At 41.2% G+C, this 27,470-nt stretch overlaps 2 protein-coding genes across 2 annotated transcripts; one reads left to right on the top strand and one right to left on the bottom strand.

Annotated features, from left to right (window-relative positions):
• Window positions 1–3,612: 3,612 nt before the first annotated feature.
• On the bottom strand, window positions 3,613–13,885 carry LOC131880571 (uncharacterized). The gene is made up of 7 exons (XM_059227237.1): window positions 13,440–13,885; window positions 9,414–9,619; window positions 6,182–6,286; window positions 5,912–6,091; window positions 5,279–5,827; window positions 5,031–5,187; window positions 3,613–4,091 (listed from the first exon to the last, which is right to left on the bottom strand). Exons 1-7 carry the CDS (start codon window positions 13,702–13,704, stop codon window positions 3,895–3,897), a joined length of 1,659 nt encoding a protein of 552 aa, XP_059083220.1. The 5' UTR covers window positions 13,705–13,885; the 3' UTR covers window positions 3,613–3,894.
• An 11,293-nt stretch (window positions 13,886–25,178) lies between these two features.
• On the top strand, window positions 25,179–26,207 carry LOC131880104 (uncharacterized). The gene has a single exon (XM_059226612.1). The coding sequence runs from the start codon at window positions 25,229–25,231 to the stop codon at window positions 26,042–26,044; it is 816 nt and encodes a 271-aa protein (XP_059082595.1). The 5' UTR covers window positions 25,179–25,228; the 3' UTR covers window positions 26,045–26,207.
• The last annotated feature ends 1,263 nt before the right edge of the window (window positions 26,208–27,470 follow it).

The following is a 27,470-nucleotide window of genomic DNA, read 5'->3' as shown; positions in this document are numbered from 1 at the left end:
AGCATAGTAGGCTGAAAATCAAAATTTTTGCTCAAAATACCCATGGCAACCACGGTTATTTTAAGTGGCAAATGTTCTTGTGCGATGGCATTCACTCTAGCTTGATTGTTTTTTTTGGCAAACATAGCTACCATGAAAATTTCGTTAAAATTAAAATCCCTCGCAAAAGAGTTGTTTTTTGCCAGGACCAGACTTGGCTCTGGCTGAGGTTATTCCTCCATCCAACTAGGTCACCCTTTTTATTCAGGTCCACAGGGATACCCTGCAGAAGTTTAGGTGGTCGGAACCTGCTCACCCAATGGACACGCCCCGATACTCTACTCAGCAGGAACAAGGATAAGAAACCCATCCGCCAGTCCTACGGCAGAGCGATGGAGAACAAAAAGAGCTCAAGCAGGCAAGAGTTTCTCTCTGGATGGTGGAGCAAGGCAGGAAGCAAGAGAGTGAGAGTTCTGTCAAAATGCGCTGAGGAGGGTCCGCCCTCCTCCGTTCCATCGAGTGGCCAAGGCCAGAGACAGACCCAACTACAAACTACGTACCCTTCCAAGCAATGACAGCTGCTGCGGCGGCCAGTGTCTCGCGTTCTGTCGGGGTCATGGGATGGGTGATGGCCTTGGACTTGAGAGCCAAAGCAAGGCCGCAACACACCCAGCTGTTGCCCTCCCGACTGACCTGAGATGAGACAGCAATGCAAAGCCAACAGAGGACAAGCGAGATGGATAGTAAGAGAGGAAAGGGACCAACTGGACATCGGAGCTTACGTTCCTAAAACGGTCTGGTAACAATGGTCAGGCGAGAACATCAAGAAGTATTAGGACAGTTCAGAATTTTATTTAGGTATACACTCGCTTCTCCTGGCTCGCTCTCTTGGCTTCCCCCGAGTGACAACAAAGGACATTGTTTCGAATGATCATTATAAGGCAGAGCCAAAATTAGCGAAGCTGATCGATTATATGACAGGGTTCTTTGTTTCGGCTTTTTTACAGAGGGATTCTTGCGTCATTGCGTCTTCCTGCAGAGTTTTGCGCTCTGGCCCGATCTCTTACGGTACATTAGTCAAGAAGCCCTATTTCGAGATCGGGCGAGTGTCCCTCCATGTCCGTTATCCACAAGGCTTGGCAACGAGCGAGCCACCCGAAAGTATGATTTTTCAGGACACCAATAAGCGGCCAGGTGCGTGTCTGTGTCTATGTGTGTGTGTGTGTGCAAGTACAGAAAATCTATCCATTTTTAAGAAGAATGAAGACACAGAACTTTGGAATAGTTTCAATTTGTGTCGAGTATTTAATGATTTTTTTCATTCTGTCCGTGGTAGATCGATTGTTGTATACTGACAGCTGTGATTCAGACTCGAAGGATCGGCAACGATCAACTTCAAACTGACTGACCGTATGTACTGAAGAGGGTGAGTATGTAGCAAAAGTGCTCCTCCATCCGCTGCATCCCCCCCATAGAAAACCATAACTAGAATGCTTAAGTTCAACAGGAGTTGTACCGCATGAGCATGTTTTCAGGTCAGCTGACGCTGGTAGAAATGGGACAAAGATATTTCGTTAAATCTCACTTCAGGCAAGTTGAATTATTATCATGAAACGTTTGTTATTCCTCTTTAATCTTAATTTCTTTTGAATCTTACAAATATACAGGTAGAAAGAGTGGTAGAATAATAAAAACATGCTTTTTAGGGCATAATACACGTAACATGTCAAAAAAAGATTTGGACATTAGTAGAGCAAATCATGTACTCTATTGATTGCCCTTGTTTAGCAACGCATCTCGAAAATCTCGAAAGTGTAACAAAATGTATCCGAAATTGCAACGCAATGATGAGGCATTCGGAATTTTGTTTCAATCTCCCAACAATGTTCTTGAATGTGGGCGACATGATTGCGCCTATACGTAAACGTAAGTAAGGTAATTCCGACACCTCTCGAGGTCAGCCTGAACCCAGGCTTGTTCCTGGCGTTTCAGTTAAGTGTTTCCACCACATGGATGAAAACTTTAACTTGAGCCCCAATTCAACCCCTTCAAAATTTCGTTCTTAAAATGTGGTGGGACAACTTACTCAAACCCGTTTTATGAAGCGTGTTGGACGAGAGCAATTGCTTGACAAGGAGTCTTATTAGGGGTTTCTACTCTGAATTTGGACGAGCCGTCAACGATTCAAAATTTGCACCATAGTTGTCCTAAGTAGCTTGACTACGAATGAAACATTTTTTCCACCAGCGACAGCTGAGACGAAAAACTGCGATCGCAGCGCCCTTGATCGATCTATATATGAAGTTATCTATGATCCCCCCCCATCCTTTTGGCTTTTGGTGCGGGTCTGGCCTGCTTGGCCTCTGGACTCGGTCGGGACATAGACAAGCCTGAAGTGGGGAACGCGCCAGTTCAGGGCTTCCAAGCTGCCATCATCTGGCTGAGGCTCTCAGTGAGGTTGCTTGCTCTATGACGTAGTCTGTAGTACTAGGGACGATATAGGATTTGCACAATGTGCTTGTCTGCCTACTTGTGTCCATGACTGCTACTCTGTGGTTGTTGCACCCTGTGACGTAGTAATTCGAGTAGCTAGCAGAAAGAGAAATAAAACGAACTGTGAGCAACGGAGAAGGAGACGACAACACATACACAGACCCGTGGGAGGGAGAGAGGGAGAGAGGGAAGGATCCCATCGCCACTACCACAACGACACGACACTCCTCATTCCATATTCGACGACACTCCCTGTTGTCGAGCTCTCCAGAAAGTGTGTATATTTTTCTGACCCATCGCTAAAACCAGCTAGTGATAGCCCCGAGCCAAAACGTTCGGGAAGAGGATCTTGCCATCAAACTGGTGCTCACTTGAGGAGCTTCGCATCACCCTCTCCTTGAGACCAAAATATACTAGAAGCAATCCTTGGCACGGCCTTTAACCATGTCCTCATCATCGTACTCTAACTCACCCTCGAATTCATCGGTGGGCTCCTATTCGAGTAGTCCAGTCCCCGGGACCGTGTCCCCGTCCTCCATCCTTGCGCCCATCGAGATCCAAAATGGGGCTCAAAAAGTGACGTTCTTCCAACCTGAAAATCAGTTCCTTCACCAACGAAACCTGGCTCAAATGGAGACGTTGGCTCAACAAATGGACCAAATGACCTTCGATCATCAAGGCCACTTTGACCATTCCCCACGGCCTCAATCGATCATGCAAAGTCCCAGCCCATCGGACCACGGTCTGTTTTGTCAGTCGGAACGCAGCCGAGACCCTGTTTATGCTAGTATGGCGTCCCATCATGTGGCCTCTTCACATTACCAAAATGGCAACTCCATAGACCTGGATATCATTCACTTTCCCAACCGTCAGAGTTCTGTGTATAAGAGTCCGGACGTTTTGCCCAGGTGTAATATGCATTGGATTTAAGATGCCCGAAGGTTGAGGTTTTTTTCTCTTCGAGGAAAGCTCTACTCGCCAAGGACATGAATTTCATTCTCTGACTTATGCAAAGACATATTTGTATGAATAGAAATGTATTGTTTCAAAAATCCAATAACTTGTCATTTTTTTGCGTTTAACCTGAAAAAACTACGGACAAAGTGGAACATCACTTTTTGAAAATGGGAGACGGTGATGTCTCAAGCAAAAAGCGTCAATCTCGTTTATTATCAGCCCATTTTCACCTTAAATATATCTATTTTGTTTTTCGTATTTATAATCAAAGCAAAATGATAATGATACTGCTAGAAATGATAATTATAACAATAATAAAGACATCATTACTCACACTAATGATGTAAGTAGGCAGACCAGCAGTAAAAGTCACGCGCAAATCGCTCTCAACGTTCATCAGCTTGCATCTCATCGTTCGTTCTCTGTGATTGTTGGCCATTTTGGCAGATTTGGAGGCAGGGTTGATCACCAATCGAAATACTTGTCCCGGCAATTCCGGGCACTCCCACACCAACGAACTCCTTCCAACTTTGGACAAGATTTTCCACCGCGTTTAGGGTGTTTCTGAATGGTCCTCCTTCGAAGGGCTTCACCAATACCACACGATTTACTACAAGGACCCCAATCGCTCCATTCCGAAACTTTGCAATCTCTGGGAGGCTCTGAATTGAAAGAAAGTCGGGTATTATTTGAGCCAGTCTTTTGGATAAAAAAGGCAGAACAACTCTCAATGAGGATAAGTTTATTCATATAACTGCCTATATCAAGGCATATCTAGATTGTAGCTGAATTTATAATAGGCCATAAAGTCACAATAGAAGAACAACAGGATCAGATATTCGCAAACAAATGAAACTTCTCTACTAATAAGTAAAAAATCTGGTGTAAGTCATGGAATTGTGGAAAGTTGAAAAATTTGGTTTAACAATTCAAGGCAAATAAGATTTTCTTGCCAATCAACTAATTGACAATTTCACTTTGAATGAGCCGTATTTCATTGAGCAGATGTAAACTATGAAGTGTTGCAAATATGACCAGATTCAAAGTCACGACCAGTATGCATGTCATTAAGAGTAAGCACATTTTTTAGCCCTGATCTGTCCTATTTATAATACAATCACAACAAGCTCATTCTTATTGTCCCAATTCCTTCTAATACTTCGTAATTTGTCAATTTCTGGCAAGATTACCCTAAAAGCTTCAAGTTTTTTCAGTTGCTGCGAGAAAAGCGAGAAAAAGGGCCTCCCTTGGTATTTTGGAGAGGGTCGACGCAGTAACACCATTGTAAATTGCCACGGGATTGCAGTGGCTTTTTCGAAAAAAAAAACAAAACCTGCCTGTTACATTAGTGCAACTTTATCTTTTTCAAGTTGAATTTACTCGTATATAGTTTCTGGCAAGTAGTTCTTTGGAATGAAGAGGTGCGTGTCAGCCTAGGTTTTGTGGGTGAGGTTGAGTCGGAGCACATTATTCCCTTTCCGAAGAAATTAATCGCGATATATAAGAATGTGTCGGTCCTGCGTGTATTGATTCCAATTCATATTTCCACGTGAGTGGCAAACATGCAAATTCAATTAGAATGAAAAAACTGACAAACTCACTGTGATGTCGCTTGGAGTGCTTCCTGAGCTTCCTCATCCGTCGCCTTTTTAGCTTTTTCGCCAAGGATTCGGATAGCCCGTGCTTCTTACTGGCTCGGTAAGACTCCAAGATCTTTTTGTAGAGACTGTCCTTGTCAAACACCTTCTCGGAGGCCGACTGAAATTGAGAGTAGATTGTGTAAAATGACTCGGATCTCGAGCTGAACGACCAAGTAAAATGCAAGAAGAGTTTGGAAGGACAATCATACTTCGAGAAACTCAGATTTGTATCGCTTCTTGAGAAAATCCGTGGGGGATGAGCTGGCATGGTAGCCGCCCCGACGGACGGAGTGCATACCCAGATTGCTCAACGAATTCGGGCGATGATGATGGCGTCGGTGATGTCTGTCCGACTTCCTCTTCTGTGGGATCTCATTGGTCTCAAGCATTTGACTCACTTCTTCATTGGGATCCTCCTCCTCCTCCTCCTCCTCGTGTTCGTCATCGTCGTCGTTATCGTTGTCGACCTCAATCTCGTGATCCCGGTCAGGGTCAAGGTCATCCTCAAAGCCTTGATCTTCTTCATCGTTCATGACTTCTAGTTCCGAAGCGGTCAAGGGGGATGAAGATGCTCGAGGGGATTTCGAGCCGTTTGTCGAGTCACGATGATCCAATGCATCCCTTGCTTTCTGCTCGGATTTGGCGATTTGGGCCAAGCTATAGGCAAATTTATTGACCTGACGGATATTCAAAACATCTTCTCCACCATCTGAGCCGTGATTAAGGTGAAATACCTCATTCAATTCGTATTCCTTTTCCTGCAAGAAATAGCATAATATCTTTGTTCTGAATCATTTTTGATCAGGCCATGTAGATAACGAGAGACCGAGCCTCCGTTGTACCTTAACAAAGCTGAAAGTAGCAATAGTAGGGAGACTTGAGATTTCAGGATAATGAAACGACCCGGCAGGATGAGTCGGGTACGTATTTGTGATCCGAAAAATCACCGCTTGAGGGACCGTCGGCCAATTAGGGGAAGTGAATGTAAATCCGTTGTCTGTTCCCGCGTCCATGGGATCGGCCTAGAATATTGCATTAAAGAGAGCCGATATTGAGTCACAACAGACTTGGCACACACAACGCAATGGCCACTCCAAGTCCCACCCACCCACCTCGATCGTGACACTATCCAAAAAGCGTCCATTCTCGCATAAATTCAAGGAGTCCAATCCGACAAACCAATCCGGCGAAGGCACAATCTTGGATATCACCGACACCTGCAATGTTCAAGAAGAATCAACATGTGAGAGACAATTAAGCACTCATTCCAGGAATTCCTAGTCATTTGAGACGGCCGAAGATGGCGATTCTAACCCCAAGATAACAAAGCATCTTGGAGAGATCTAAAAAAGATAAGAAATGCAATCAATTCATTGAGGATTAACGAGATTGTCTCATCGAAAACGAAGCGTGAGCATCGTTTTGTGTCGACTTTGTGTGCCCACCAAAGCTATCAATAGCCAAATGAGGCAAAGAAGAAAAATATTCTGAGCATTTCTTCTTGATGATGGTAAATCAAGACAAAAGCTTCGAATGTTGCCACCTTTGTTTTATCATATTCAGCATGTTTACATGAAAGGATAAAGTGCTCCTCTGATTTCAGTCGAAGCAATTGGGAGCAAAAAGAGGAGAAATCAGTCCGAATCGATTCAGATATTCAGCCAAGTAGGCATGTGCGTACGTCGCTTGTATCTTTTTGTGTTGAATGAAAAATACACATCGAATCGAGCTCTCTACGTAGAGGATTTATTTGTTCGAGTATCGATTAAGGTAGGGAGGGAATCTGGGCACTTGGGCCCGAAATGAGCTCAAAGAGATTGAAGAAAGCCATTTCCTGTCGCCTTGAGCACTGCTTGAGATTAACCTACAAACTTTAGAGGGAGTTCTAAAATGGGATAAAATAACAAACAGCAGCCGGGCCATGTTGTTGTTCCTGCTAATATGTGCTACAGATGCTGCTAGAGTACACACCTACAGTGCTATAATGTTCCCGGTTCATTATGCTTGAAGAATCGAAGACTATCTGGAGATGGTAATCACAACTGTTCGCAAGCATGAACTATTGCGAGATGTATGACGCCTTTCCAATCAGCATTTCCTTTGGCCTTTGCACCCCATTTCTAGCATTCCTTGCCACCATGACAAAACATTATGGCCTTAATCCTCTAGCCCCGATTATTACGTTTTGGGGTCAACTCGCAGTGCAATTTTCTTAACTTCAAGGGCGAGAGTAATTTGCGCCTTTAAACTACGACTTATTTCCTTCATTTAAAAATTTACCTGGAGAATTGACTCCCATTCATGTGTATCCGTCAAAACATGTAATGTGTGCATGTAGTAGACATATTTACAAGGACTGCAAGAACAAGAACGATGTTCAACACATTGCCTTATCACATTCACAGGGTTGTTCCAATTTGGTATCCCGTGATAGGACCAGAAAATGCAAAATTGCACTAAGCTCAATCGGTGACACTGCAAATCTTTGATAAAAAAGTGTTCAGGGAATATCCTAACAAACTTCAATGCAAAATGGTTCATTTTTTACAAAACGTTGATCGTCACTCGGGGAGCCCTCAAACAAAACCCGCTTTATCTCCAAAAAGCAGCCTTTTCTATTACTGTTGAATTGTTGAAGTCTTTTCTATTGCAAGAACCAATTTTGTGACAATAGGGTTTAATTTTTCGGTATTTCTAACAAAAAATGGTAAAGTCGAATGTCGTCGAAAATCTGGAACCTAAATTGAGGATCGTTGATAAAAGACTACTTCGTTGAGGGGTGCAATTTAGGTTCTATTGCTTTTTTCAATTAAACTACTAACATTGGATAAGAGTATTTATTGCGATATATTTGCAAGTCATTAGAACACAATTATTTTTCATACTGATGTTATTGTAAGTACAGGATCTCTGAATTGGAGCACCCGAATCATCCTGCCGGATCGTTTCATTATCCTGAACATTTTATTGGACTGCTTTGATTTTTTAATGTGATAACGAATGAAAACTCTTCTGAGTAATTGAGATCGCTTTCATGTTATTTTTGATGCTATTCAAACGTTCGTTACGATCCGCTAATATGTAGACCTACGTACCACGTATGTCTCTCTAGTAAGGACCAAACTTGAATGACATATTTCAAAGTGTTCCGTTTCATCTTATATAAAGACATCCAAAGACTAAAATGTTGCTATTAACAAGCACCGACACTCCATAAATATCATAACATTATAGTTGGCTAATGGGAGCCTTTTTGCACTTGTTTCGACGTACGTTGCTTTTTATATTTTTTCTTTGCTAAAATTGCACTTGTTTCTGTTTTCCAATAAAGTTTGTCATGGATTCTCTACACTGTCCTATGATCTTGCTTTTGAATTGCGAATGTTTTTTAGACTTCTCAAATGCCCCCTAATTTATTTCAGTCATACGGCGTAGCCAGAGCCAAAAGTGAAAGATCCAGGCTACATTGTCCACCAAATTTTGAGTTTGATCTCGTAGACACTAGCTAAAAAGAATTTTCAGTTTTCAGCATTAACACTTAGCTGAATTTTGAGCTTGGCATTTGGTTAGTAGTACTCGTATGCCTTTATCCACTGTTTCCTGCAAAGAGCCTCTTTTTTCAATGGAACGAGCTATTCAAAATGGAGTTAGACGTGGTACAAGACGCACGATGCGAGGCATTGCTCATGCGAGGCATGGATCCTATTTGGTCACAAAAGAACCATTATGATTTCCATAAATTGAAGATGTAATAAGCCTAGTTATTACCATTATTATGTCAACCAGTAATGTAATTAACTCGTCATCCAGCCTTTTTACCCGTTGAAAATAATGTCCGATGCACGTTTGTTTTATCGTCGTGTGGAAGTAATAAAACACCCTGGTCGTTGAAGAATATTGCCAATAATTGAACAAAGGTCATCTGCGAACGATCATATAATATAGTGAGTGGATCCCCGATCTCCGTCCATTTGCATAATTTCCGTTACCGGCTGATTGTTATTGCTCGGGTACCTAAGATGGTAATGTGATTGGCCAGCATAAATCATTCCATTATTCATTGTTGGTTGTGATGCATTCATTCATGGGGCAAGATTTCTTCAGAACTACGAATTTGGTTTTGGTATTCATAAGCTTTGATATGCTTGCCAACATTCATTCATACATTCATGAATCAGGGTCGCATATGGAAACTGGGCGAATTTTTTGGACATTCATTCACCTGACTTTTGAATGCCTCTCTGTAAATCAGTGCGTCGTCGATGGTGCCTTCTAATCCTGGCTTCATACTTACATAACTGACGAAACTCCGAATTGGAATAAATGATCAGAACAAGCTCTTACCAAGGTGTGGTTTCCATCCACAAAGATCTTGGCTTGAGATTGGCCGGCCCCACTCTCGATGGGCGGGGCGTTGAAGCCGTCGAAAATGGCCTTATCCTCGATCTTGTCCAAGTTATCTGTTTGTCCGGTTTCAGCGAATTCTTTTAAGCCTTCACTCGACTCTTGACCCATTTGGAACAGGTGGAAGTCTTCTTCATGCGAAAATCCTGCAACACAGAGAAGGCAATATTGGCGATAAAATGCCAAGCAGAAATAAATGCAAGGGAAAGAACGAACAAGGCCGAAGCCAATATAGAGGAATGAACATGTTTAGATATATTCCCAATCAAATGGTCAGAAAGGATGTCAGAAGGATCCAATAGGAAAATTTTCTTCAAAGCAATGCATGACCATCGTCCAGATCCAAATTCTAGGCCTTGATGCAAATCTTGGCTGGGAGACCCAATTGTGGGGGCAAAAGCCAACGTGTTGTGCATTTTTGTGCATTTTCATTCATTTACACATGAACTAGTACAGAGTGTGTAAGTTAAGCTCAGCCAGAGGCTAGTCTTACTAGAGAAGAACGTAGGCACTTGCCAAGTGTGCACTGTTAACAGATCAGTTTCAATTGCAACAACCATCTCGTCTAGAGTACATATCTCACATATTGAGATGTCTAAAAAAAACTATGGGCAATGAATGCTTTGGCAACGGGAAGTGGTCGGTCAATGTTCAAAGTTGAAGGCTATGTTTGACACTGCAAATCTTGAAACCTTGAAATCTTGAATGCGTAATTGCAGTGTGTAGAGCAGGGATAATTGTTTTCACTTTCAATATTGGTAAATAAGGGAAACTCAGGACTTGGAAATGAACCCCTTTGATTGTACTCGTTGGCCTGGCAGTTTCATGTCCAGGTCTGTACCCAGTTTTGTTGTATTGTCTTTGAGAGTTGCGTGTTGTTTCGGTGAAGGGCTAACCTTCAAAATATGTATTTGGCTGCTTATTTTGACAGGCTGCTGCAAACCTTGACATTGACCCACATTTGTGGAGTCTGTCAAATAAACAAACGGCTTGCAATCACTAACTCCTTGAGACGTCGTTGGCTGAACCCATCCGAATCCTGGCATTGCACGTATAGTGCTGTAGTAATAGCAAGCAAGGCTTGAGACGTGCCATTCCTGATAGATCATCACTTGTGTACGATGGGTACGAATGTACCAGGCGACTCATTCTAACGAGCACTTCTTGGCTATTGATGGCTAGTGCCGATGATTTGGCGAGTCCAATATTTTCAGCATAATTGGAGGGGCCATTGTTTTCTCATCCGAGATTCAGAGACAGACAAGAAAACAGGGGAGCCGGCAAAAACATCAAAACAAACAGGCTGCTCCTGCTTGTGTTGCTGCATATTTACGTACTCGTACGTGAGGGTCGGAGCTCTGAGCAAGTGCCCAAACAACCGTCGTCCATGCATGTGTATACATACGTACATGCAAACATCAGACATGCTCTATACATACATGTGAACATACGAGTACAATCCCGTTGGTGAACTCATGTGCCCTATTCTTCTTGGGTTTGAGAGCTCTCATCCATGGACAGAAAATATGATGACGAGTTTTCCACACATACCGCCATGCTTCTTTGAAGAAGAAAAAAACTAACAGACGGTCCCACAGACAGACACTTAGATAGATAGACGGACAGACAGACAGACTGACTGACTTACATTTCCGAACAGAACAGGAGCAATTTATGTGTCTCCTTTCATTAACCCTCACAATCACGGAAGCAATGGTAGATCGTTGACGCCAATAAAGTTCGCTTCCGGTTTTTTTTTTCAACCATCGTCTAACTCTGCATCTCGTAGATCAATCAAAAATTGGCCAATAGTGCAAATTTGGATTATGCACTTCCTTGACTTCACTAAAAAAGGGGTTAAATTAGAAAGCAAGGAACAAACAAAACTAACGTCCTCACTTAAACATTTTAAGTGACGCTTGTAACTTGTGTCTGTTCAGACATAATGCCACAGTTCTTGTCTTTTCTCTCCTTTGATTTTCATTCATTGACCTCTTTTACAATACCCTATACTCTTTTCATCTTGTGATGTATGAGTGGGTGATCAATAAATAATAAACAACAATCATTAGCGCGTTTTTAGGATTCAAGACTCATCTGAAAAGAAAAAAATGACGGTTGATGGATTAGCCGTAGCCTGAAGCTGTGGCGAGAATAACGTGTGGAAAGCATGGAAAGCCTTCAACTTTCGATGTCGAGGAACTTCGTTAAAAATAGAGCGGAACGTTTCGCCAATTTGCTGGAAGCACAAAGTGACCCTCAGCTCAGTCGACGACAATCGATGCCTGCTCGACTTTTGTCTGGCCTTTTTCCCTATGGCTGATCTAATGTCCTACTCTAATTGAGGTCACGGAAACGACAAAGGACTGAAAGTGCATGCAGATTTCTGCCATGACAGGGGTCGAAATAAGCACTTGAGTCATTGCTCTTTCCGGATCATTAGCGCTAGGCGATTCCAATGGCCTCAAGAAATATTGAAATTGCCAAATAAATAAAACTGAAAACCTTCAACTATTCCCCAAAAATACCCAATAGAATATGAAGTTGGCATAGATTTGCCCCACGAAAATATTGGCTACAGGAGGACTTGATCAGTGCCGTTGCTCTTTACTGAGGTATGAATGAACTCATTTTGAAGATGATTGCTCTATTTGGGGAGGGGGCCTTGGCTTCACTCAAACTTGAAGTCTGATCCTTCCATATCATGACCAATCTTAAAGATCTTGAGGTGTTAGCTAGGTGGTCACTTCTTTTCATTATTTCCCGTATGGCATTGTCTGAGTTCATAAAAGGGAGTGTAGTTGAACGGAGCACTAGAAATCCGAGGTCCTTCATATTGCCAATTATTACCTTCTTCCTGGTCCATGCTGTTCCCAAAATAATAACCGTTGTTTTCCTTAAATGTCATGTAGATTCAGCCAAATATCTTTTTCGACCGCATCACTTTCTTGAGTCGTCAAATTTCCATTGCTTGACTTTGTTTTCAATTCATGTGCAAAGCCAAATTCGAAGACGTCTGAAATGTATCCCACTCCAGTGAGCAAATTTATTCATGAAAGCTCTGCCCATTTTTTCTGGTCCATTCTTATCTACAATCGCAAAAACTCGGGGCAGATTAGTAAAATGTTACGGACCAACACTCAAATCTCCATCGAATCTGTATTGAAGTAATGCCTGAAAAGTCGATTCACCGTTCAAAAGAGGAAAAAGATGCTGACCGCCCTCGGCAAATAAGACATCAACTTTGAGCATTAGCACTAGGAAGCAAAGCAACAAAGCAATGCAAAGACAAATTAGACAGCAACAATAACAACAACGACAACAACAAAAACTAACTGACTATTGACCGACTGACTTCAAATACAGAGTAGTCACATTGCCCAGAACAAACAGCAGTGGAAAACCGGGAGGTTAGGCCCAGCTGAGCCCCCAGATTGGGCCTGAACAAATGAACATGAACAAATGAGCAAATGAGCATGAATCAATGAGGACGTCACTCGAGTGGCAAAATTCCGACCGGTGAATTCCACTACTTACATACATTGCTCAAGGAATGGCTTCAGGCCTTTGATGTAGTACTGAATGGCTTCTTGCCTCAATATATGTGAATATATTGCAACTTGCAATGGAAATTCCAATCGAGGCATTTTAAATGCCGTACACACGCAAAGTTGGCCTTGCCCATTGTGTGTCGTCCCTTTCGTTGTTCAAAAAACTTTGGGTTGCCATTTTCATCTTATGTGTACAAATAAATGCATTTGCATCATCCCATATCAAATGGGGTTTTCTCTCGAGATTAAAGTGACTTGAACGATCTTGTAGTTGCAGTACCCACGAGTAAATACTTAGTGCAGTCGTTTTAGTTGCCTTATAGTCCAGGGGATCTTGGAGCAACGATAGCTGGCGGCATGTGCTCTGACAAAGCTAGCACAGGGCAGATTGATTGATTGATTTCTTTGGACTCACCCACAACTTTCGACCATTGTGCGGGAGGTCGCCATTCAGGATATTGTTTCGGAAAAGTGGTGGAATCCCAATAGGTGGTAAAGGTGACAGTGTAGATGGCAAGTTTGTCGCTTTGACAAGTGTTTGCATCCTCAATGGACGAGGTCACCACAGAAACAATAGTGAATAAGACAAGAAGAGGGGAGCGACGGGTCCACGAACTCAGGTACGAAGAAGAAGGAGAAGAAGACGGAGGCACATTGGTTTGAGGGACGAAATGCATCATTGTTGGTGGCGATCCTCTCGAGACACGAGAGCTTTCCAACACACAAGCCAGACCAGTTGTCCATACACACACCAAGACCAAGTTGTGAGAGAGGATTCGTTTACCAGTCTTCTATGCGAACCATTCATTCCAGCGAGTTGCAAAGAACTGTCTTCAAACTTGGGGCCGATTTCAGACTCGACGGACGTTCTACACGTTAGTTCGGCTTCAGACAGGACTCGAGGGCGAAAATCAAGAGGATATCTTAAACGCGAACGAAGGAGGACGACGAGCAAGAAGACGGCCAAGACGCATCATCGCCCCAACAACGAGAGCAGGGGCAACAACAATAATCATGACTACTGCTACCACTACAACTACAACTACATCAACAACAACAACTACTACGACAATGGACGAGGAGAACATCAAGATTTACAAAACTACTTCAACGTCGGCGACCAACGGCAAGGGATACGATAGCTACGAATTACCAGCGATCGTGTTGCTGATGCAATACTGACATACTACTGATGACTGAGCTTTACGCTGAAATTATCATCTGGTGCCAGTTTAAGGGCTCTTAAGCCATCCTAATTGTGTTGATGCAACCAGGGCCATGGGAAACACTCAACTAACAATCTGGGAGAACGCTTGGTTTCCGAGATTCAAAAAAGAAAAGCCTGAACTATCACAACAAGCATGCTCTTTAAATTTACTCGACGATTCGTTATTCTCTTTCAAGTAAAATACAAGGTGAGGAGAGAAGAGCTTCAAAACTATAGCTTAAATGGAATCTGAAGTCTTGAAAGAGAGAGAGAAAGAGACAACAATTTATCACATCATTCAATTTTTGCTTTGATGAAAACTAGAGAAAGCAATATTTACACTGCCTATAGGTTATATGGAATGCTTAATCTAATGACAAACATAAAAGCTATACCAGAACATATCAGATATGAATCAATGGAATGATGATTCGTTATAAGAATGAGAGCTCAAATTTGTATATTTTAACCTTGAATTCCTCGGTAGTATAAAATGATCAACAGTAATTGGAAAAAGGCATATTTCTTATATTTCTTTGTGGGAGGGTTAACAGCACCTCGCCTTGCCAGCGTAACCAGTCATCGCATCTTCCGAATACTTCGCTGATAGTCTGTATCGCAATCGGGCATCAGATTGGTTCTCCATCTGGGGGTGTCGTTGACGTCTAAAGTTTTCTTCGGAAAATTCGGATAGGAAAAGCAAGTTAGAGATCTCTCCCAAAGTAAGAAACTGCACCAACCGCTGTAGCATGTGTCCTTCCTAAAAAGTTGATTTTCTCCAAAGGGATTTGAAGTCACACTGCTCCCATTTTCGCACCGCCTCTTTGACCTATTGGCTGACCCAGCTGCCGTTTCTGTCAATCAGCCTATAATATATAAAATCCTTCAGTTCGCCCTGAAAACTCCCAAAATTGAACTATCTCGTAACTCAAGAGATTCTTCTTACACTTATTCAGGTTGAACTTGAAGAAAACCTTCACTGTCAACCCAACCCTAACTATCCTTGCCATCCTTGTTGTTTCGTCTCCACAAGATTTTCATCATGAAGTTTCACACTCCGGGGGAAATAGTAATGACCGAAAGGTTCTGATTGAGCAGGAAAATGAATTCAAATCGAAGTGAACGAACGGCGCAGAGTACGTTGCTGGCTTGTTTACACTTTTATGTTGTTTGATACTATGTGCTAGTGGTCTAATATTTCTTCAACATGAACCGTTCAAGCCGGTCATTCATGGGCCATGGTGATGTGGGTGTACAAAAGGAGCCAGCTCCTCCTTCTTTTTTTAAGAACAAATAGCCAACATCTTGAGGGGATAATACGGGTCTTCTTTTCAACCTCCAACCAAATTCCTCTAGTAGCTCACTCCATATATCTACAAGATCTACATACTACAATGCTTGCTTGTGCCTACCGGGGGGGAGTAGTACGTATGGCATCGTTCTTGAAGTAACAATCACTGAAGATTACGTTAATGAGCTTATCATATTTGTTACACTCTGGGCAGAAATTTATGTGTGCATAGTAATGATGGACATAAACCAGAGTCACATTAGCGGAGACAAAAACGTTTTGGAGTTAATCACATTCCGCTCCATTCATCCACTCTTTCATTCATTGCTTCTTTGCTTGCTTGCTAGCACACTCACTCACCTACCTATTACCTACATGTACTGTTTTTTAATGCGCCTCCACGATGAATCAAAGCAGGTCTGATCATTAAGCAAATTATTTCTAGACACCAACTCAAGAGGCACGCGGTCGCTCGTTTCTTGGAATTTGGATCATGATATGATTTTGATATGGGCAAGAAAATATCGAACAAATTCACTGCATAATATAGCCGGCACCTTGACCGCAAATTCTTCAATAGGCCATGGCCAATCTTCCAAGCCATAGAATTAAGAATGGAAAGAAAGATGAATGAATACAAGGATATTTTTTACGAGAACCCAAAAAGCATTGCTCTTTGCCACCGAGTCAAATCTGAAAAGATTCAGAAATATAAAAAATATACATCCCCAAAATTGACCTTGAAATTGTTCAGGGATTAGGTAGCAGGAACACGAAAGATTGTTCAGATCTTTTCCTTTTCAAGTTGGTGGATTTTTCCTCCCAGGATCAGGATTCGACTTCAGTTCGACCAACATCAATTGGGCCGATATCAACTCGACGGAACATAAACTCATCGAAGGGATACCTGCTAAGAAATGGGAAAGTGCCTCCCAACTTGGGTCATGACGCATCAATATAGCGGGGCATTGGATGCAACTTCGGACCAGAGCTTTTATTTCAAGATAGCATCTACCTTGGATTTGCTCCCTATGCCAAAAGGAACGCCTATGACCGGAGCTAGGGTGCATGCAATCAAACTATTACCGGTACGCATTAGCTTAATCATTTGAATGTGTCCAAGAGTATGGGCGATTGAGTCATGGACGGTAAATGAGAAAATTTATGTTTTGCGTTGCCCGGTTTTGAGGCACATTTCAGGGTGGTTTGTCTCTCTGTACTCAATGAGTTAATATTCATGTGGTTTGGAATTTATGTACGCAAAGAGAATGTAAATGCCCAAACAATTAATGTCTATTTTCGAAAAGTGGTTTGTTTTTCTTTTTCATTCATGCTATAAAAATAGCTGAGCAACAAGGACTTTCAAGAAAAACAAATTGAAAGAAGGAGTATTACAGTCATTTATACATTAAGCAAAAATCTTAAGAAACGGTTGACCTACTACATTTGAGTTGACTTTGAACGTAGTTGAAACCGATTAAATACTAAATCTGTGAGACTTTATCGATTTTCATGAAATTTGCCGCAGTGTAATGAAGTGTCCTGTTATGAGTTCAAATTTCTAAAAAGTTCAAAATAAAACTAAATCATTTGAAGTGTTTATGTTTACTTTTTTCAGATAAATTTTCAACCTGTCATGAGCACAAAATCGTTTTCTACCTTTATGATATTACGGATTCACAAAAACGTGCTTGTTAGATACTATGACAATACTAAAAGTAGATTTAGCGACAATTTGTTGTAGACAACTGAAAGTCTTAAAAATTGATGCTGACTGAGAGGGTATGTTAGTTGAAATATAAAAGGACATTTGGCGGCCAAAATCGGTAAAAACGGAACCGTTTGAACATTCATAACGTTTTGCATGTTGAAAAATCCTCACCAAATTTCAAGTACAATGGTTAAGGGAATGATTTCATGATTCCCATCAAATGATTTTTTAAAACTATTATTAGTTTTGTTATTTCAAGCAAATTAAATTCTATTCGAAGCTATACTTACATTATGCAATTTCTTGGTCTTGATTTTTTATAAAATATTGTCTTATATGATTATGTAATATAGAAAAATGAGAAGACGTATTTGGGTTTGGGTATTTCCGTTGAATCTTGATAAGTGATTTTAAACGGAGTGCGAGTTCAATGATTTGGCAAGGATGTTGCTTTTTCTTCATCTAAGATGGAATATATGAAAAGGCTGTTAAACCATAGAGGAAGCAAGGCCTAGAGATTGCGATGAGAGGTGGCCAGCCGGACTCGTTTTCAGAGCACATGGGTGACAGCTGCATGGCTGATGGTAGCTGTTTTTTCAATCGGTTTGAGTAGCACTTGTTTATAGTTACCGATTAAGCTGCGGTAAAAAGCCACAACAACTCGATTTCTCTCTTTTATGTTGCTTCTTCTATGGTTAAACCAGGGCTCCAAATGGATAGGTGATTGTTAGATGCTAGTTTAGGTATTAGTTCACCGATCGCGGAAGCCTTTTGATGCAAATTGAAAATGCTTTTGCATCATTTGTAACTCTTCAAAGTGGTTAGAGTACGCATACCTAAAGAAAAACAGAAGTGTTTCCAAAGGAAACATAAAGCCACAAAGCACAGGCATAACTTCACATTCAAATAGGCTTAGTTAAGTAAGGATACCCCCAATAAATATGTGATGATACCGGTCAAGAAATGAAATGCCAGAGAGTAGAGTGCGAAAGAGCCAATGGAAGGGCTAATAGATCAGACCAATCATAATTAGAATCTGGCTCCTCGCCTTTGGAGGTGACCGAACAAGGAGTCTTGTGGCGTAAAGAGTGCGACAAGACACCGGTCATCAGGCAGGGCTTGTCTGCCATCTTCTAGACGTGACGAGTCTTCTCCCCACTTGGCACAGGGATGCACGAGCCAAAATGACCAGCATCATCAATATAAATATCATCCAGTGATTCATTCTTGAGCTGTATGTAGTTAGCATCACCACCATTACCATTAACATCATCAAAAAGAGCAACAATGCGATCTCCACCGGTTCATTCCTCAACCAGTGATCTACTGCAATTACCCAAAGTGCCAACAGGCAATAGTAACCATTGCCTAAGTAGAGTCCGAGACTTGAGGCAAGCAAGTCATTTCGTTATTTTTCAATGGTTGAACTTAAACTGAATCTACGTATCTATAGGGTTAGTCTTTAACTATTGGTGAATGAAATATTGATTCGATCTAAATCAGCAATCACTTTTCTTCTAGTCAAAAAATAACAAAATATGTAGAACTATTCTGCTTTTCTACTCCTCTAGGAGAAGACAGTCTCAGTTTTTTTTTGCAATATCAAGACCTCTTAAGATGTATATTTATCAGTCTTAGAAAGTCCAAAGGAAAAACTGATTCATACCTGAAAAAGAAAGTGAGGTGACTCATAGGGGTGGCTGATAGGTGTTTTAGTTGGGGGGAATCTACTTATATCTCACGTTCGATTTTGCTCTCTATTTATCACCTCGGTAGGTGCTAGGGCACAAGATGCATACAACATGGCATAAATGGCATATCCCATTGTTACAGCCGTGTCAGCAACCAGGCGGTCTTCATGATCATCATCCATCTACTTCTACGTACGTACCCACGCACGTCAGTACGTACCCCGTCACGTACCCCGTCCATCCTTCGTTATTTGGTGTCTTTAAATGGACTGGTTGGACGGAGGAGAGACTCTCCTTTTGGCATAAGGTAACAGACCAACGACACACAGCTTATGATGTCATGTATCTATTCCTAAGGGTTCTAATACCGCTAATACTCGTCACTCTAAAAAGTCAGCCAAAATTAACACATTGACTGGATGGATCGGAAGTTTGTCCAAAAACTCAAGCAACTTGCATACATACTGCATACAGGACAGTTCTTAAAGGGAGGGGCTGGCTTTATCGATCGATGGTTTGGCTGACCTTATTCCACAAACGAAATGCGAGCATATCTGTGTATGACCGAAACGTTATGAAAACGAAAGATTCTATATCGAGGATCTTAAGGGTCGTTTGCCTGTCGAAGTTAGCGTGAAGAATACTACATTCTGGACTCGCCGTTAAGGGGGGGGGAGGCTGTGGGGGGAGGTATTTCGAGATGCCAATGGGTTCTCGGTACAGTTGCGAAATATGCTGCCCCTGCAATTCGAAGGCACCAAACACATCAGATTTGGTCTGAAACTGCACGATGCCCTTATTAAATCACGAACAATGCATGTCCCCACTGTTATTCTCATTCACAGCCTGACAAATAATCCGGAAGCATTTGACTCCTCCGGAATGGAGTTCCAAACCTTGATGGTCATGGATGGATGGATGGATTGAAGAAGACGAAGTGAAATGGCAAGCCCTACCCATAAAAATGCTTTGAAATAACGTTTCCCATCGATGATGTGACACCTGAACCCTTTTCAATATACGGCTATCTTCCATCTTCTTGCGCCATTATAGATTAGGTTCATGAATGAATTCATGGCCTCTAGGTATGGTCTTTGGACTTTCAAGGCCCATTCATATGCGTCTTCGAAAGAAAAGTCCGTGCCTTGTCTCTTTCACTACTTGCCCGCCTCATCCTTGAACTGAATCAATTTTTGATTGCATATTCTGCTACGATTTACGTTTCAACTTCGCGAAAAGCGATCAAGCGGTCAAGTGGATAAGCCTCGAAAACAAATTTTATTGAATGTTTTTTATTGCATTTTCTTCCTACCTATTGACATTCGTGGTGCTTTTCAACTTGCATTCGTTTAATTTCTTCGAACTTGTTTTGAACATCCCAAATATTGCGTCTTGGCATCAACAAACCAACAAAAACCAATGATAAACGGGGTAAAGTAGCCCTCGCATGAAAAGAGGCAGAGGAAGGAGTTGCCAGGACAGTGGTAACCATCTCTTCCTTTATCTGCAAAAAGCTAGAGACGACATCAGTATAGTTCATAGATATCCCCCCTAACACCCACCCACCCCGTCGAGGGATGAAGGTGACACAAGCAAAGATCTCAGTTGATTCTCTATCCTTTATATTGTTAGCCACTGACAGACCACCCACTCGACTACCTACTACTCCTTACAATGGTATAAGTACCTTACGATGAAGATGATGATGATGAAGATGATGATGATGAGCTCAAACATGGGGCCACAATCTTCAAGGATCTCTACTTGGTCCGAACAAACGTTTTCTTAAACGACCCAACATACAAAGGTGGCAGGGAGACAGAGAGGGAGGTTTTTTTTATTCCACATTCTAGCCCCTGCATGCCCCGAACACTCAATTGTAATCAATCGGACCATATTCAGTAGTGCACAGTTGATGCACGGTTGGTACATCCAAAGCACAAGCAACCCAATCATTGACTCATTGCGGGATGAGTCAGCCTCAAAACGAACCAATAAATCGCCAACAATTGCAATTATACTCACTCCGGCAGAGAATTCCCTCCCTAGTCTCAAAAGCATATCTTCGGTTGGCTGACTCTACACAATGACCATCACCTACCCTACAGTACTGTAGGCCAGAAACATCATAGGGCAGGTTGAATGAGGGAATTAGTATTTTCGCATATTCTCGTCACAACATGAACGGATTCTTAAAGGTTTTGTGTCGAATCTCAAATGACAGAAGTCTACTTCTTGGCATTAACACATAGAAACAACATAGAAACGAATGTATAATTCCCTTTAGCTTTTTTGAAGATACATCTATGGATTCTCATTATGAACAAAAGTTGCAGAAAGAGGAAAAATGTACTTCATTGAAGCACCAAGTACTTCAAAGCAATTGAAACAAATTTAGACTTATTTTGGATGCTTTTTGTGCTAAAGGCACTCTCGTCACTCTTGAATGAGAGAGTAAGCCAACAAGAGAGAACGAGACGGAGTATGAAATCTTTTCAGTACATTTTGATTTGATGTGGCGCATTTGAGGTGCTCGGATACGGTTAAAATTTGAACGATTCATCTTTTGTGGTTGAGAAACCGAACCTTTGTATATGTGCACCCAGGTCGTATGTACCGTCACAGAATGATTTAAAATGAGCTTGAAGACAGAGCCTTAATTGGGGGCCTATATTACGATGCCCCGACACCTACCCACACGTTGTATTTCCATAGAATGTAATTCCAAAGTAATCGCCCTCGCTCGCTCGTCCCATAAGCCCCGAGCCTGGCCGTGGATAGCAAATGAGAGTGTCACTTTGAATTAAACTTGATTTTTTTTCTTCATTTCTCTCACTGCTGCTTGCACTAGGACTAAAACGACCATTAAGCTATCCATATGTGTCAGTGTAACCAAACTCCACTCGACCGACCGAACCCAGTACCGTTTGGCTCCAAAAATGTCAAGTGATACCACAGCGTGCGTCTGTTCATTTAATACATACTTGCGCACTACTCCCGTGATCGAGGAATGGGAACCAATTCCAGTTCATGCCAATGCCAATGCCGTTGTCATTGACGCAGTCGACCGTGGTTTCGTCCTGATGTCATCATAGGTACTGGTGGTTGTCTCCGTCGTCGTTGCCCTTGTGATCAACAGACAGACTGGCGAACTGAGGAAAAGAATGAATGAACCAACGAATGAACGAACGAATCAGCAAACCTTTTTCAGAGATAGCTAGAGTCTGGCTCGAAGAGACTCAAAGACGCCGATGGTTGGAAACCGGTTCAAAGAACTTCCCATCCATACATAGATTCATTTCAGATAGCTTCATCTCATACAGAATGTACCTACAGGGTAGTCCCAATTCAATTTCCCAAGTTGCACAAAAAATCATTCTGAACTTAATGGAATATGTGTTCAAATCTAACATCAATTGAAGAAAATAGCTCTGCTAATTTGCTGACGAAGTTTCATGCTAAAGAATTCATTCATTGTCACTTCATGGAGCATTTAAACGACCCCATTTTCAGCCCATTTAAGTGACAAAGCTGTATTTCACATCTCACATGCTGGCCCCTTGTACCGTTTACACTACAAAGGCTACTTCGATCAAAGTTTTTGAATCTTCCTCGATTCTGTGTTTAGTGCTTCCAAATGATTGGTCAAGCAACTATCAATCATTATGCAAAACTACATTAAGAATTCATTACAGACTAAATTTAGATAAAAAACGGAAGTTGTATGACTAGTGCACGTCAGTTTTTTTATTTTTTGATGTGTGGTTTTGTGCTAAACCAATTATTTGACCAGTTCAACTGAAGAAAAAATACCGTTTCATATTTCATTAAGATTTCTGGCTTGATTTTTAGACTTACAAGTGGGCCACAACTCGACGTGATATCCTTGTTGAAAACGGGTTGTATACATTACAATTTGGTGCAGAAAGATCACGATTACCATTTATAATGGTGCATATTGTGGTCACATACGGCTTTCACATGACATATTCTCGAACATCGCCCAACGCAAGATTAAGCGTGACCTTAGGGATACAATTGCAATCGGTATTTTTTCACGATCCTCAATCCTGTTTGGGGCGAAATTATTTAATGACTAAAATTTAAGTTTGAATGTGTTCAAACTAACGGCATTTGCGAGATATGTTGGAAATTTGAAGAAACAAAATGCATTTTGACATAACTTTGAGAGGTCAGATATGGTCTCCCTTGGAGTTTAACGATTGACCGACATAGAGCTCCCATTTGAACCAGCATGACCAGCGATAAAATAAATCAGATGCTTTGTATTTACCAAACAAATTTGTTTTTAGTACGAGAAAAATGAAACAATTTACCCTCTTGAATTTTCTGAAGTAAGTCACTCAGCATTGTAATGACGGCATGAAACGTTGTCATAGACTGACAAATGAAACCAATGGAACTTTTCATATTTTTTCAAACTTTTCATTTTGGTCAACTAATACTCCTACCTTTGTCACCTGATCGCACGCCATCATTGAGAACCAGTAATCTCGTCAAGGCCCAGTATATTTGACACAGATAGTCGTCTGTGTAGTACTGGTGTGTGTAAATTCTTTGAATCTCGATTTGTGTCACATTGCCAACTTCTCGTCGAATATGTGATCACAATATGTGTCAAAACAAGTGTCGTCTAAATGCACCATTACTGAAATGGAGGCACTTTTCGTCACTTTTCGCCTCCCAGGGAGAGCGTATCTCACATAACGACAGTTCTCTTAAGATGGGTTATTTTTAACTTCTGAGACAATCATCAAGTGTTGTTTACTTGGTCCTATCTAAGCTTGAGTCTCACTCATTGGACTGTGTACTAAGCACTGTTTCATATATCACAGAAAATTGGACCAAGTTCCAACTCAAATATATGTCAATGTTGTCGAGAACATGTCTTGTGAAAGCTGTATGTGACCACAATATGATTCGAAAGGAGGGTAGTCGTGTAAATGCACTATTAAGAGCAGGCAGGAACAAAGAAATAACTCAAAATAGCTAAATATCATTCGACACTATAAGAAAACATATAAGCAAAATTGTTTCATCTACATTCTATTCAGTTAAACTGGACGTATCATAGATTGCCTTTTTTTCTCTGATTTCAACTCAAGTGGACGCTTTTTTTTAATAATCATTTCTTCAAAATCAAACACACCTTGCCATTTTTATCAAAACAATTGCGTTGGAACGAATCAAAATCATATTTAAAATGAAATTGACTCTTAACTAACCTAGCCTAATTGAACTTTCTTTCACTGTGCTTTGGCGACAACATTCATCTCGCCAAGGATTTAAGAGATTTCGAACCTGACCTGAGAAATTGACGTAAAATTTCACCCTAAACTCATTTAACATTCAAATAATGCGAATGAACAATTGTCGCAAAAATAAATATATATTGCCATGTTAACGCATCTCCTTGATAAAAAAAACTAATCGTGGTGAAGTTTTTAGTGATAATTTTGTGAAATTCAATTTGCCATTGGAACTTTATGTCAATATTTCCATCAATGGTTGTAAAATTGTTATAACGGTCCTGCAAAACTTAGAGCCTCTTTTTGGAAGAAGTTTCTGCCAAGCGGTTTAGTTGCAATTCGTAAATAGAGCCATAATGTACTGCATTGTTTTGACAAAGACATGGAAAGGGAATCAACGGCAACCTGATGGAAAATAAGGCTACTGGAGTTATGAAATTAATGAATTGATAGTTGTGAAGGTGCTTTCATAAAAGAGAAGCAAGGTATCCATTCACATATGAATACTGTTTGATTTTTAGCAAAAACATTTTTTTTTCTTCTTCTTCTTTTCGTTAACGCTTGTAACATTGTACTTTAAGTTCCATTTAAGAATGTTCCTACTCTCTTGTGACATATCATTGTTACAGATGTGTTATCAGGTGGTTGAATTGAAATATTATTCGAGTTTACATAAGAACAACTACGAGTTGCTAATGACTGTTGAGACTGACAACGAAACTGATAATCAAACAGCCAGACTCGACCATCATTCTCTCACTCGAGACCCACATACCTCTGAGTATAATACATACCTAGTGAGAATTGCGCTCACTATGATAGTATTCTAAGTAGCATTTCAGTCTTGCTCTGTCAATCAGTTGATACGACAAACTAGGATGTTGTGCTTGACAACACCAAGGTTAACTCAGAAACAGAAATGTGATAAACTTCGGCTTAAGTACATATCACACTTAGAATTCCTTTGAAAACCATATAAAAGGCCATCGACTGCCTTCTGTTTTCCTTACTACACATCGCTCGCCGCTCTTACCATGAAGTCATTCCACATGAGAGTTCTCAGCCTTTTCTTTTTGGTCCTTTGTGGAGCTACCCAAGGATTCAGTTTATTCAACCGTCAGGACGACTGCTCTCACGAAAGCCTGTCCGATGACATTTGTTGCATTGGTTTTGACGAGGACTTCTGCCGGGGATGGCGCCACGAAATGAAGGTGGGCTACCAAAAGCTGCCTTGGTCCACTCGGAATGACATTGAATCGCTGATTTGCCGTCGAGGATGCAAGATTGAGCTTTACAATCACGATGGGACCACGCCCGAAGAAAGAGGCGAAAAATTCGTTTTCGACGCCACCAAGAGCCAGAACCATCTATATAAGAATCTGGATGGGGATGACGAGCTCCGAGAAATGGCCAGTGCCGTGGATTGCTCGTGCGTGGTTCAGGGAGCCGGCTATGGGGATGCCGCCGTGGAAGCTGCCATCGGATCCGTGGTCCAGAGCAACGCTGGACCTCAATGCCGAACCGTCCGATTCCTCGAGAACAATGCGTGTAAGCTCTATGATGCCGCCGATTGCCAATTGAATGAGTGGGAGGCCGAGCTGAATATGGTGCCCGGGGAATCTCGGAGCTTCTCCCGTCTTCAGAGCTGGAGTAATCGCCATTACCGCAAGGCCGTTCGATCAGTCTCGGTTCGCCGAGGATGTAAATTAGAATTATACGATGGGTCCAGCTTCGATGGAGAGGTGATCAGCGTGGCCGCACCCAACCAAGATACACATGTGACCTTGGCCACCAATAAAGAGACCACCGCTATGGACCAAGAGGCAAAGTCCGCGAAATGCATTTGCTAATTACAATCAAGCCATTTATATATATTGTTAATTAACCTGTACGAGATCCTGAGGCCTTAGCTCACTTTGAAGGTTGAAAGCTCAAAGAAGTAGTTAGCTTTTTCAATTGAGATTGAATTTCAAAAGAGCAGGACCATGAAATAATAAATATATTCGCGATGGACCGGTCTTTCCTCAACGAGACTTTGTTTAGGAGAGCGTTGAAGAATGTTGATGCCTTGGTTGGTGGGGTTTTGGAGGGCTAACTCTAGGTTTCATCCTAGATTTCAAGGAAACATATTTGTTCGTTGGATGCTTCAAATCCAGGGGTGAGCCAAGGTTAAGAATCGAGTGACCAAAGTCGGGTTAGGAGAATGAATGTCTGGCTCATCACAGATGGTTTTTTTCTTTACTTCAATGGGAAATAAATCACACTAATGTGTTTTGCGTTTTCATCACCAGCATCAACACTTACTGGCTTATATAGTATGCGTCAATATTTAGTATTTTTTAATGTTTGTGATGTCGCTTTCCTGCTGCTCAGAGCAAGTTGTTGATGTCGATCCATTTTGCTATATTTCTCCGGGCTTTTCTTAATCAAACCAGAAGACGTTAACAAACCAAACCTTTTGGGAGGGGGTGGGCACATTTTGAACAATCGTCGATATCATTGGGACACTATTCCCCATATGAAGTAAAGGAAACTATATCCAAAATGTATGTAGTGCTGCAATTTGATTTTGGGAATTTTGTGGAGGGAGAATTTGAACAAGCATCACAGTCAACCTGCACCAGAATGATACTAAATTTGAGGTTAAATTTGAATTATTCTAATACTGAGCCAAGATATCAACTAGTAGAGTGACAGAATTACATCAAAAATGACATTTTTGTGGGTTTTTTTGTAGCACAGCTCATTCATACTTAAAAATTCTAAAAATTCAATTGGATCCCGGTACGAGTTGGCTTTAATGTTTGCCTAACTTGTCCCTCCACGAAATGTCCAAAATCAGGGTGTTGTACTACATTCCTCCTTGAATTTCCTTTACTTCACATGGCTAATTCAAGAAATAGAGTGGTATTTTGTAAAACTAGAGGCATTTAAACAACACTTACAAGGACCAACTTTGATAAAACAAATACATCACTAAAATTAGCTCTGACTAATATACTAATCCACTGAAAACCTAGTAAAAGATAGTATTTTTGAATACGTAATTGATAGATATTGTGAGTAGCCTTAGCTTTGCTTCCAATTGAAATTTCATAAAAATTCATTGAGTAAACGCTAAGATATTACCCTTGAAGTTTTGGATCTTGAATCATTATTTACCACAATATTTACTAAACTTTTTTATTGGGCAGAAAGCAATCAAAAAATTTTGCTTTGTCAACCACGAGTTCTATATACTTTGATGTTGAAGTTTGACAAAGCTTTTCCTAACGT

Source organism: Tigriopus californicus, chromosome 5, assembly GCF_007210705.1.
Source record: "Tigriopus californicus strain San Diego chromosome 5, Tcal_SD_v2.1, whole genome shotgun sequence".
Taxonomy (NCBI): domain Eukaryota; kingdom Metazoa; phylum Arthropoda; class Copepoda; order Harpacticoida; family Harpacticidae; genus Tigriopus; species Tigriopus californicus.
Note: the sequence above shows the minus strand (reverse complement) of the source record. Positions and strands in the feature narration are given on the sequence as shown.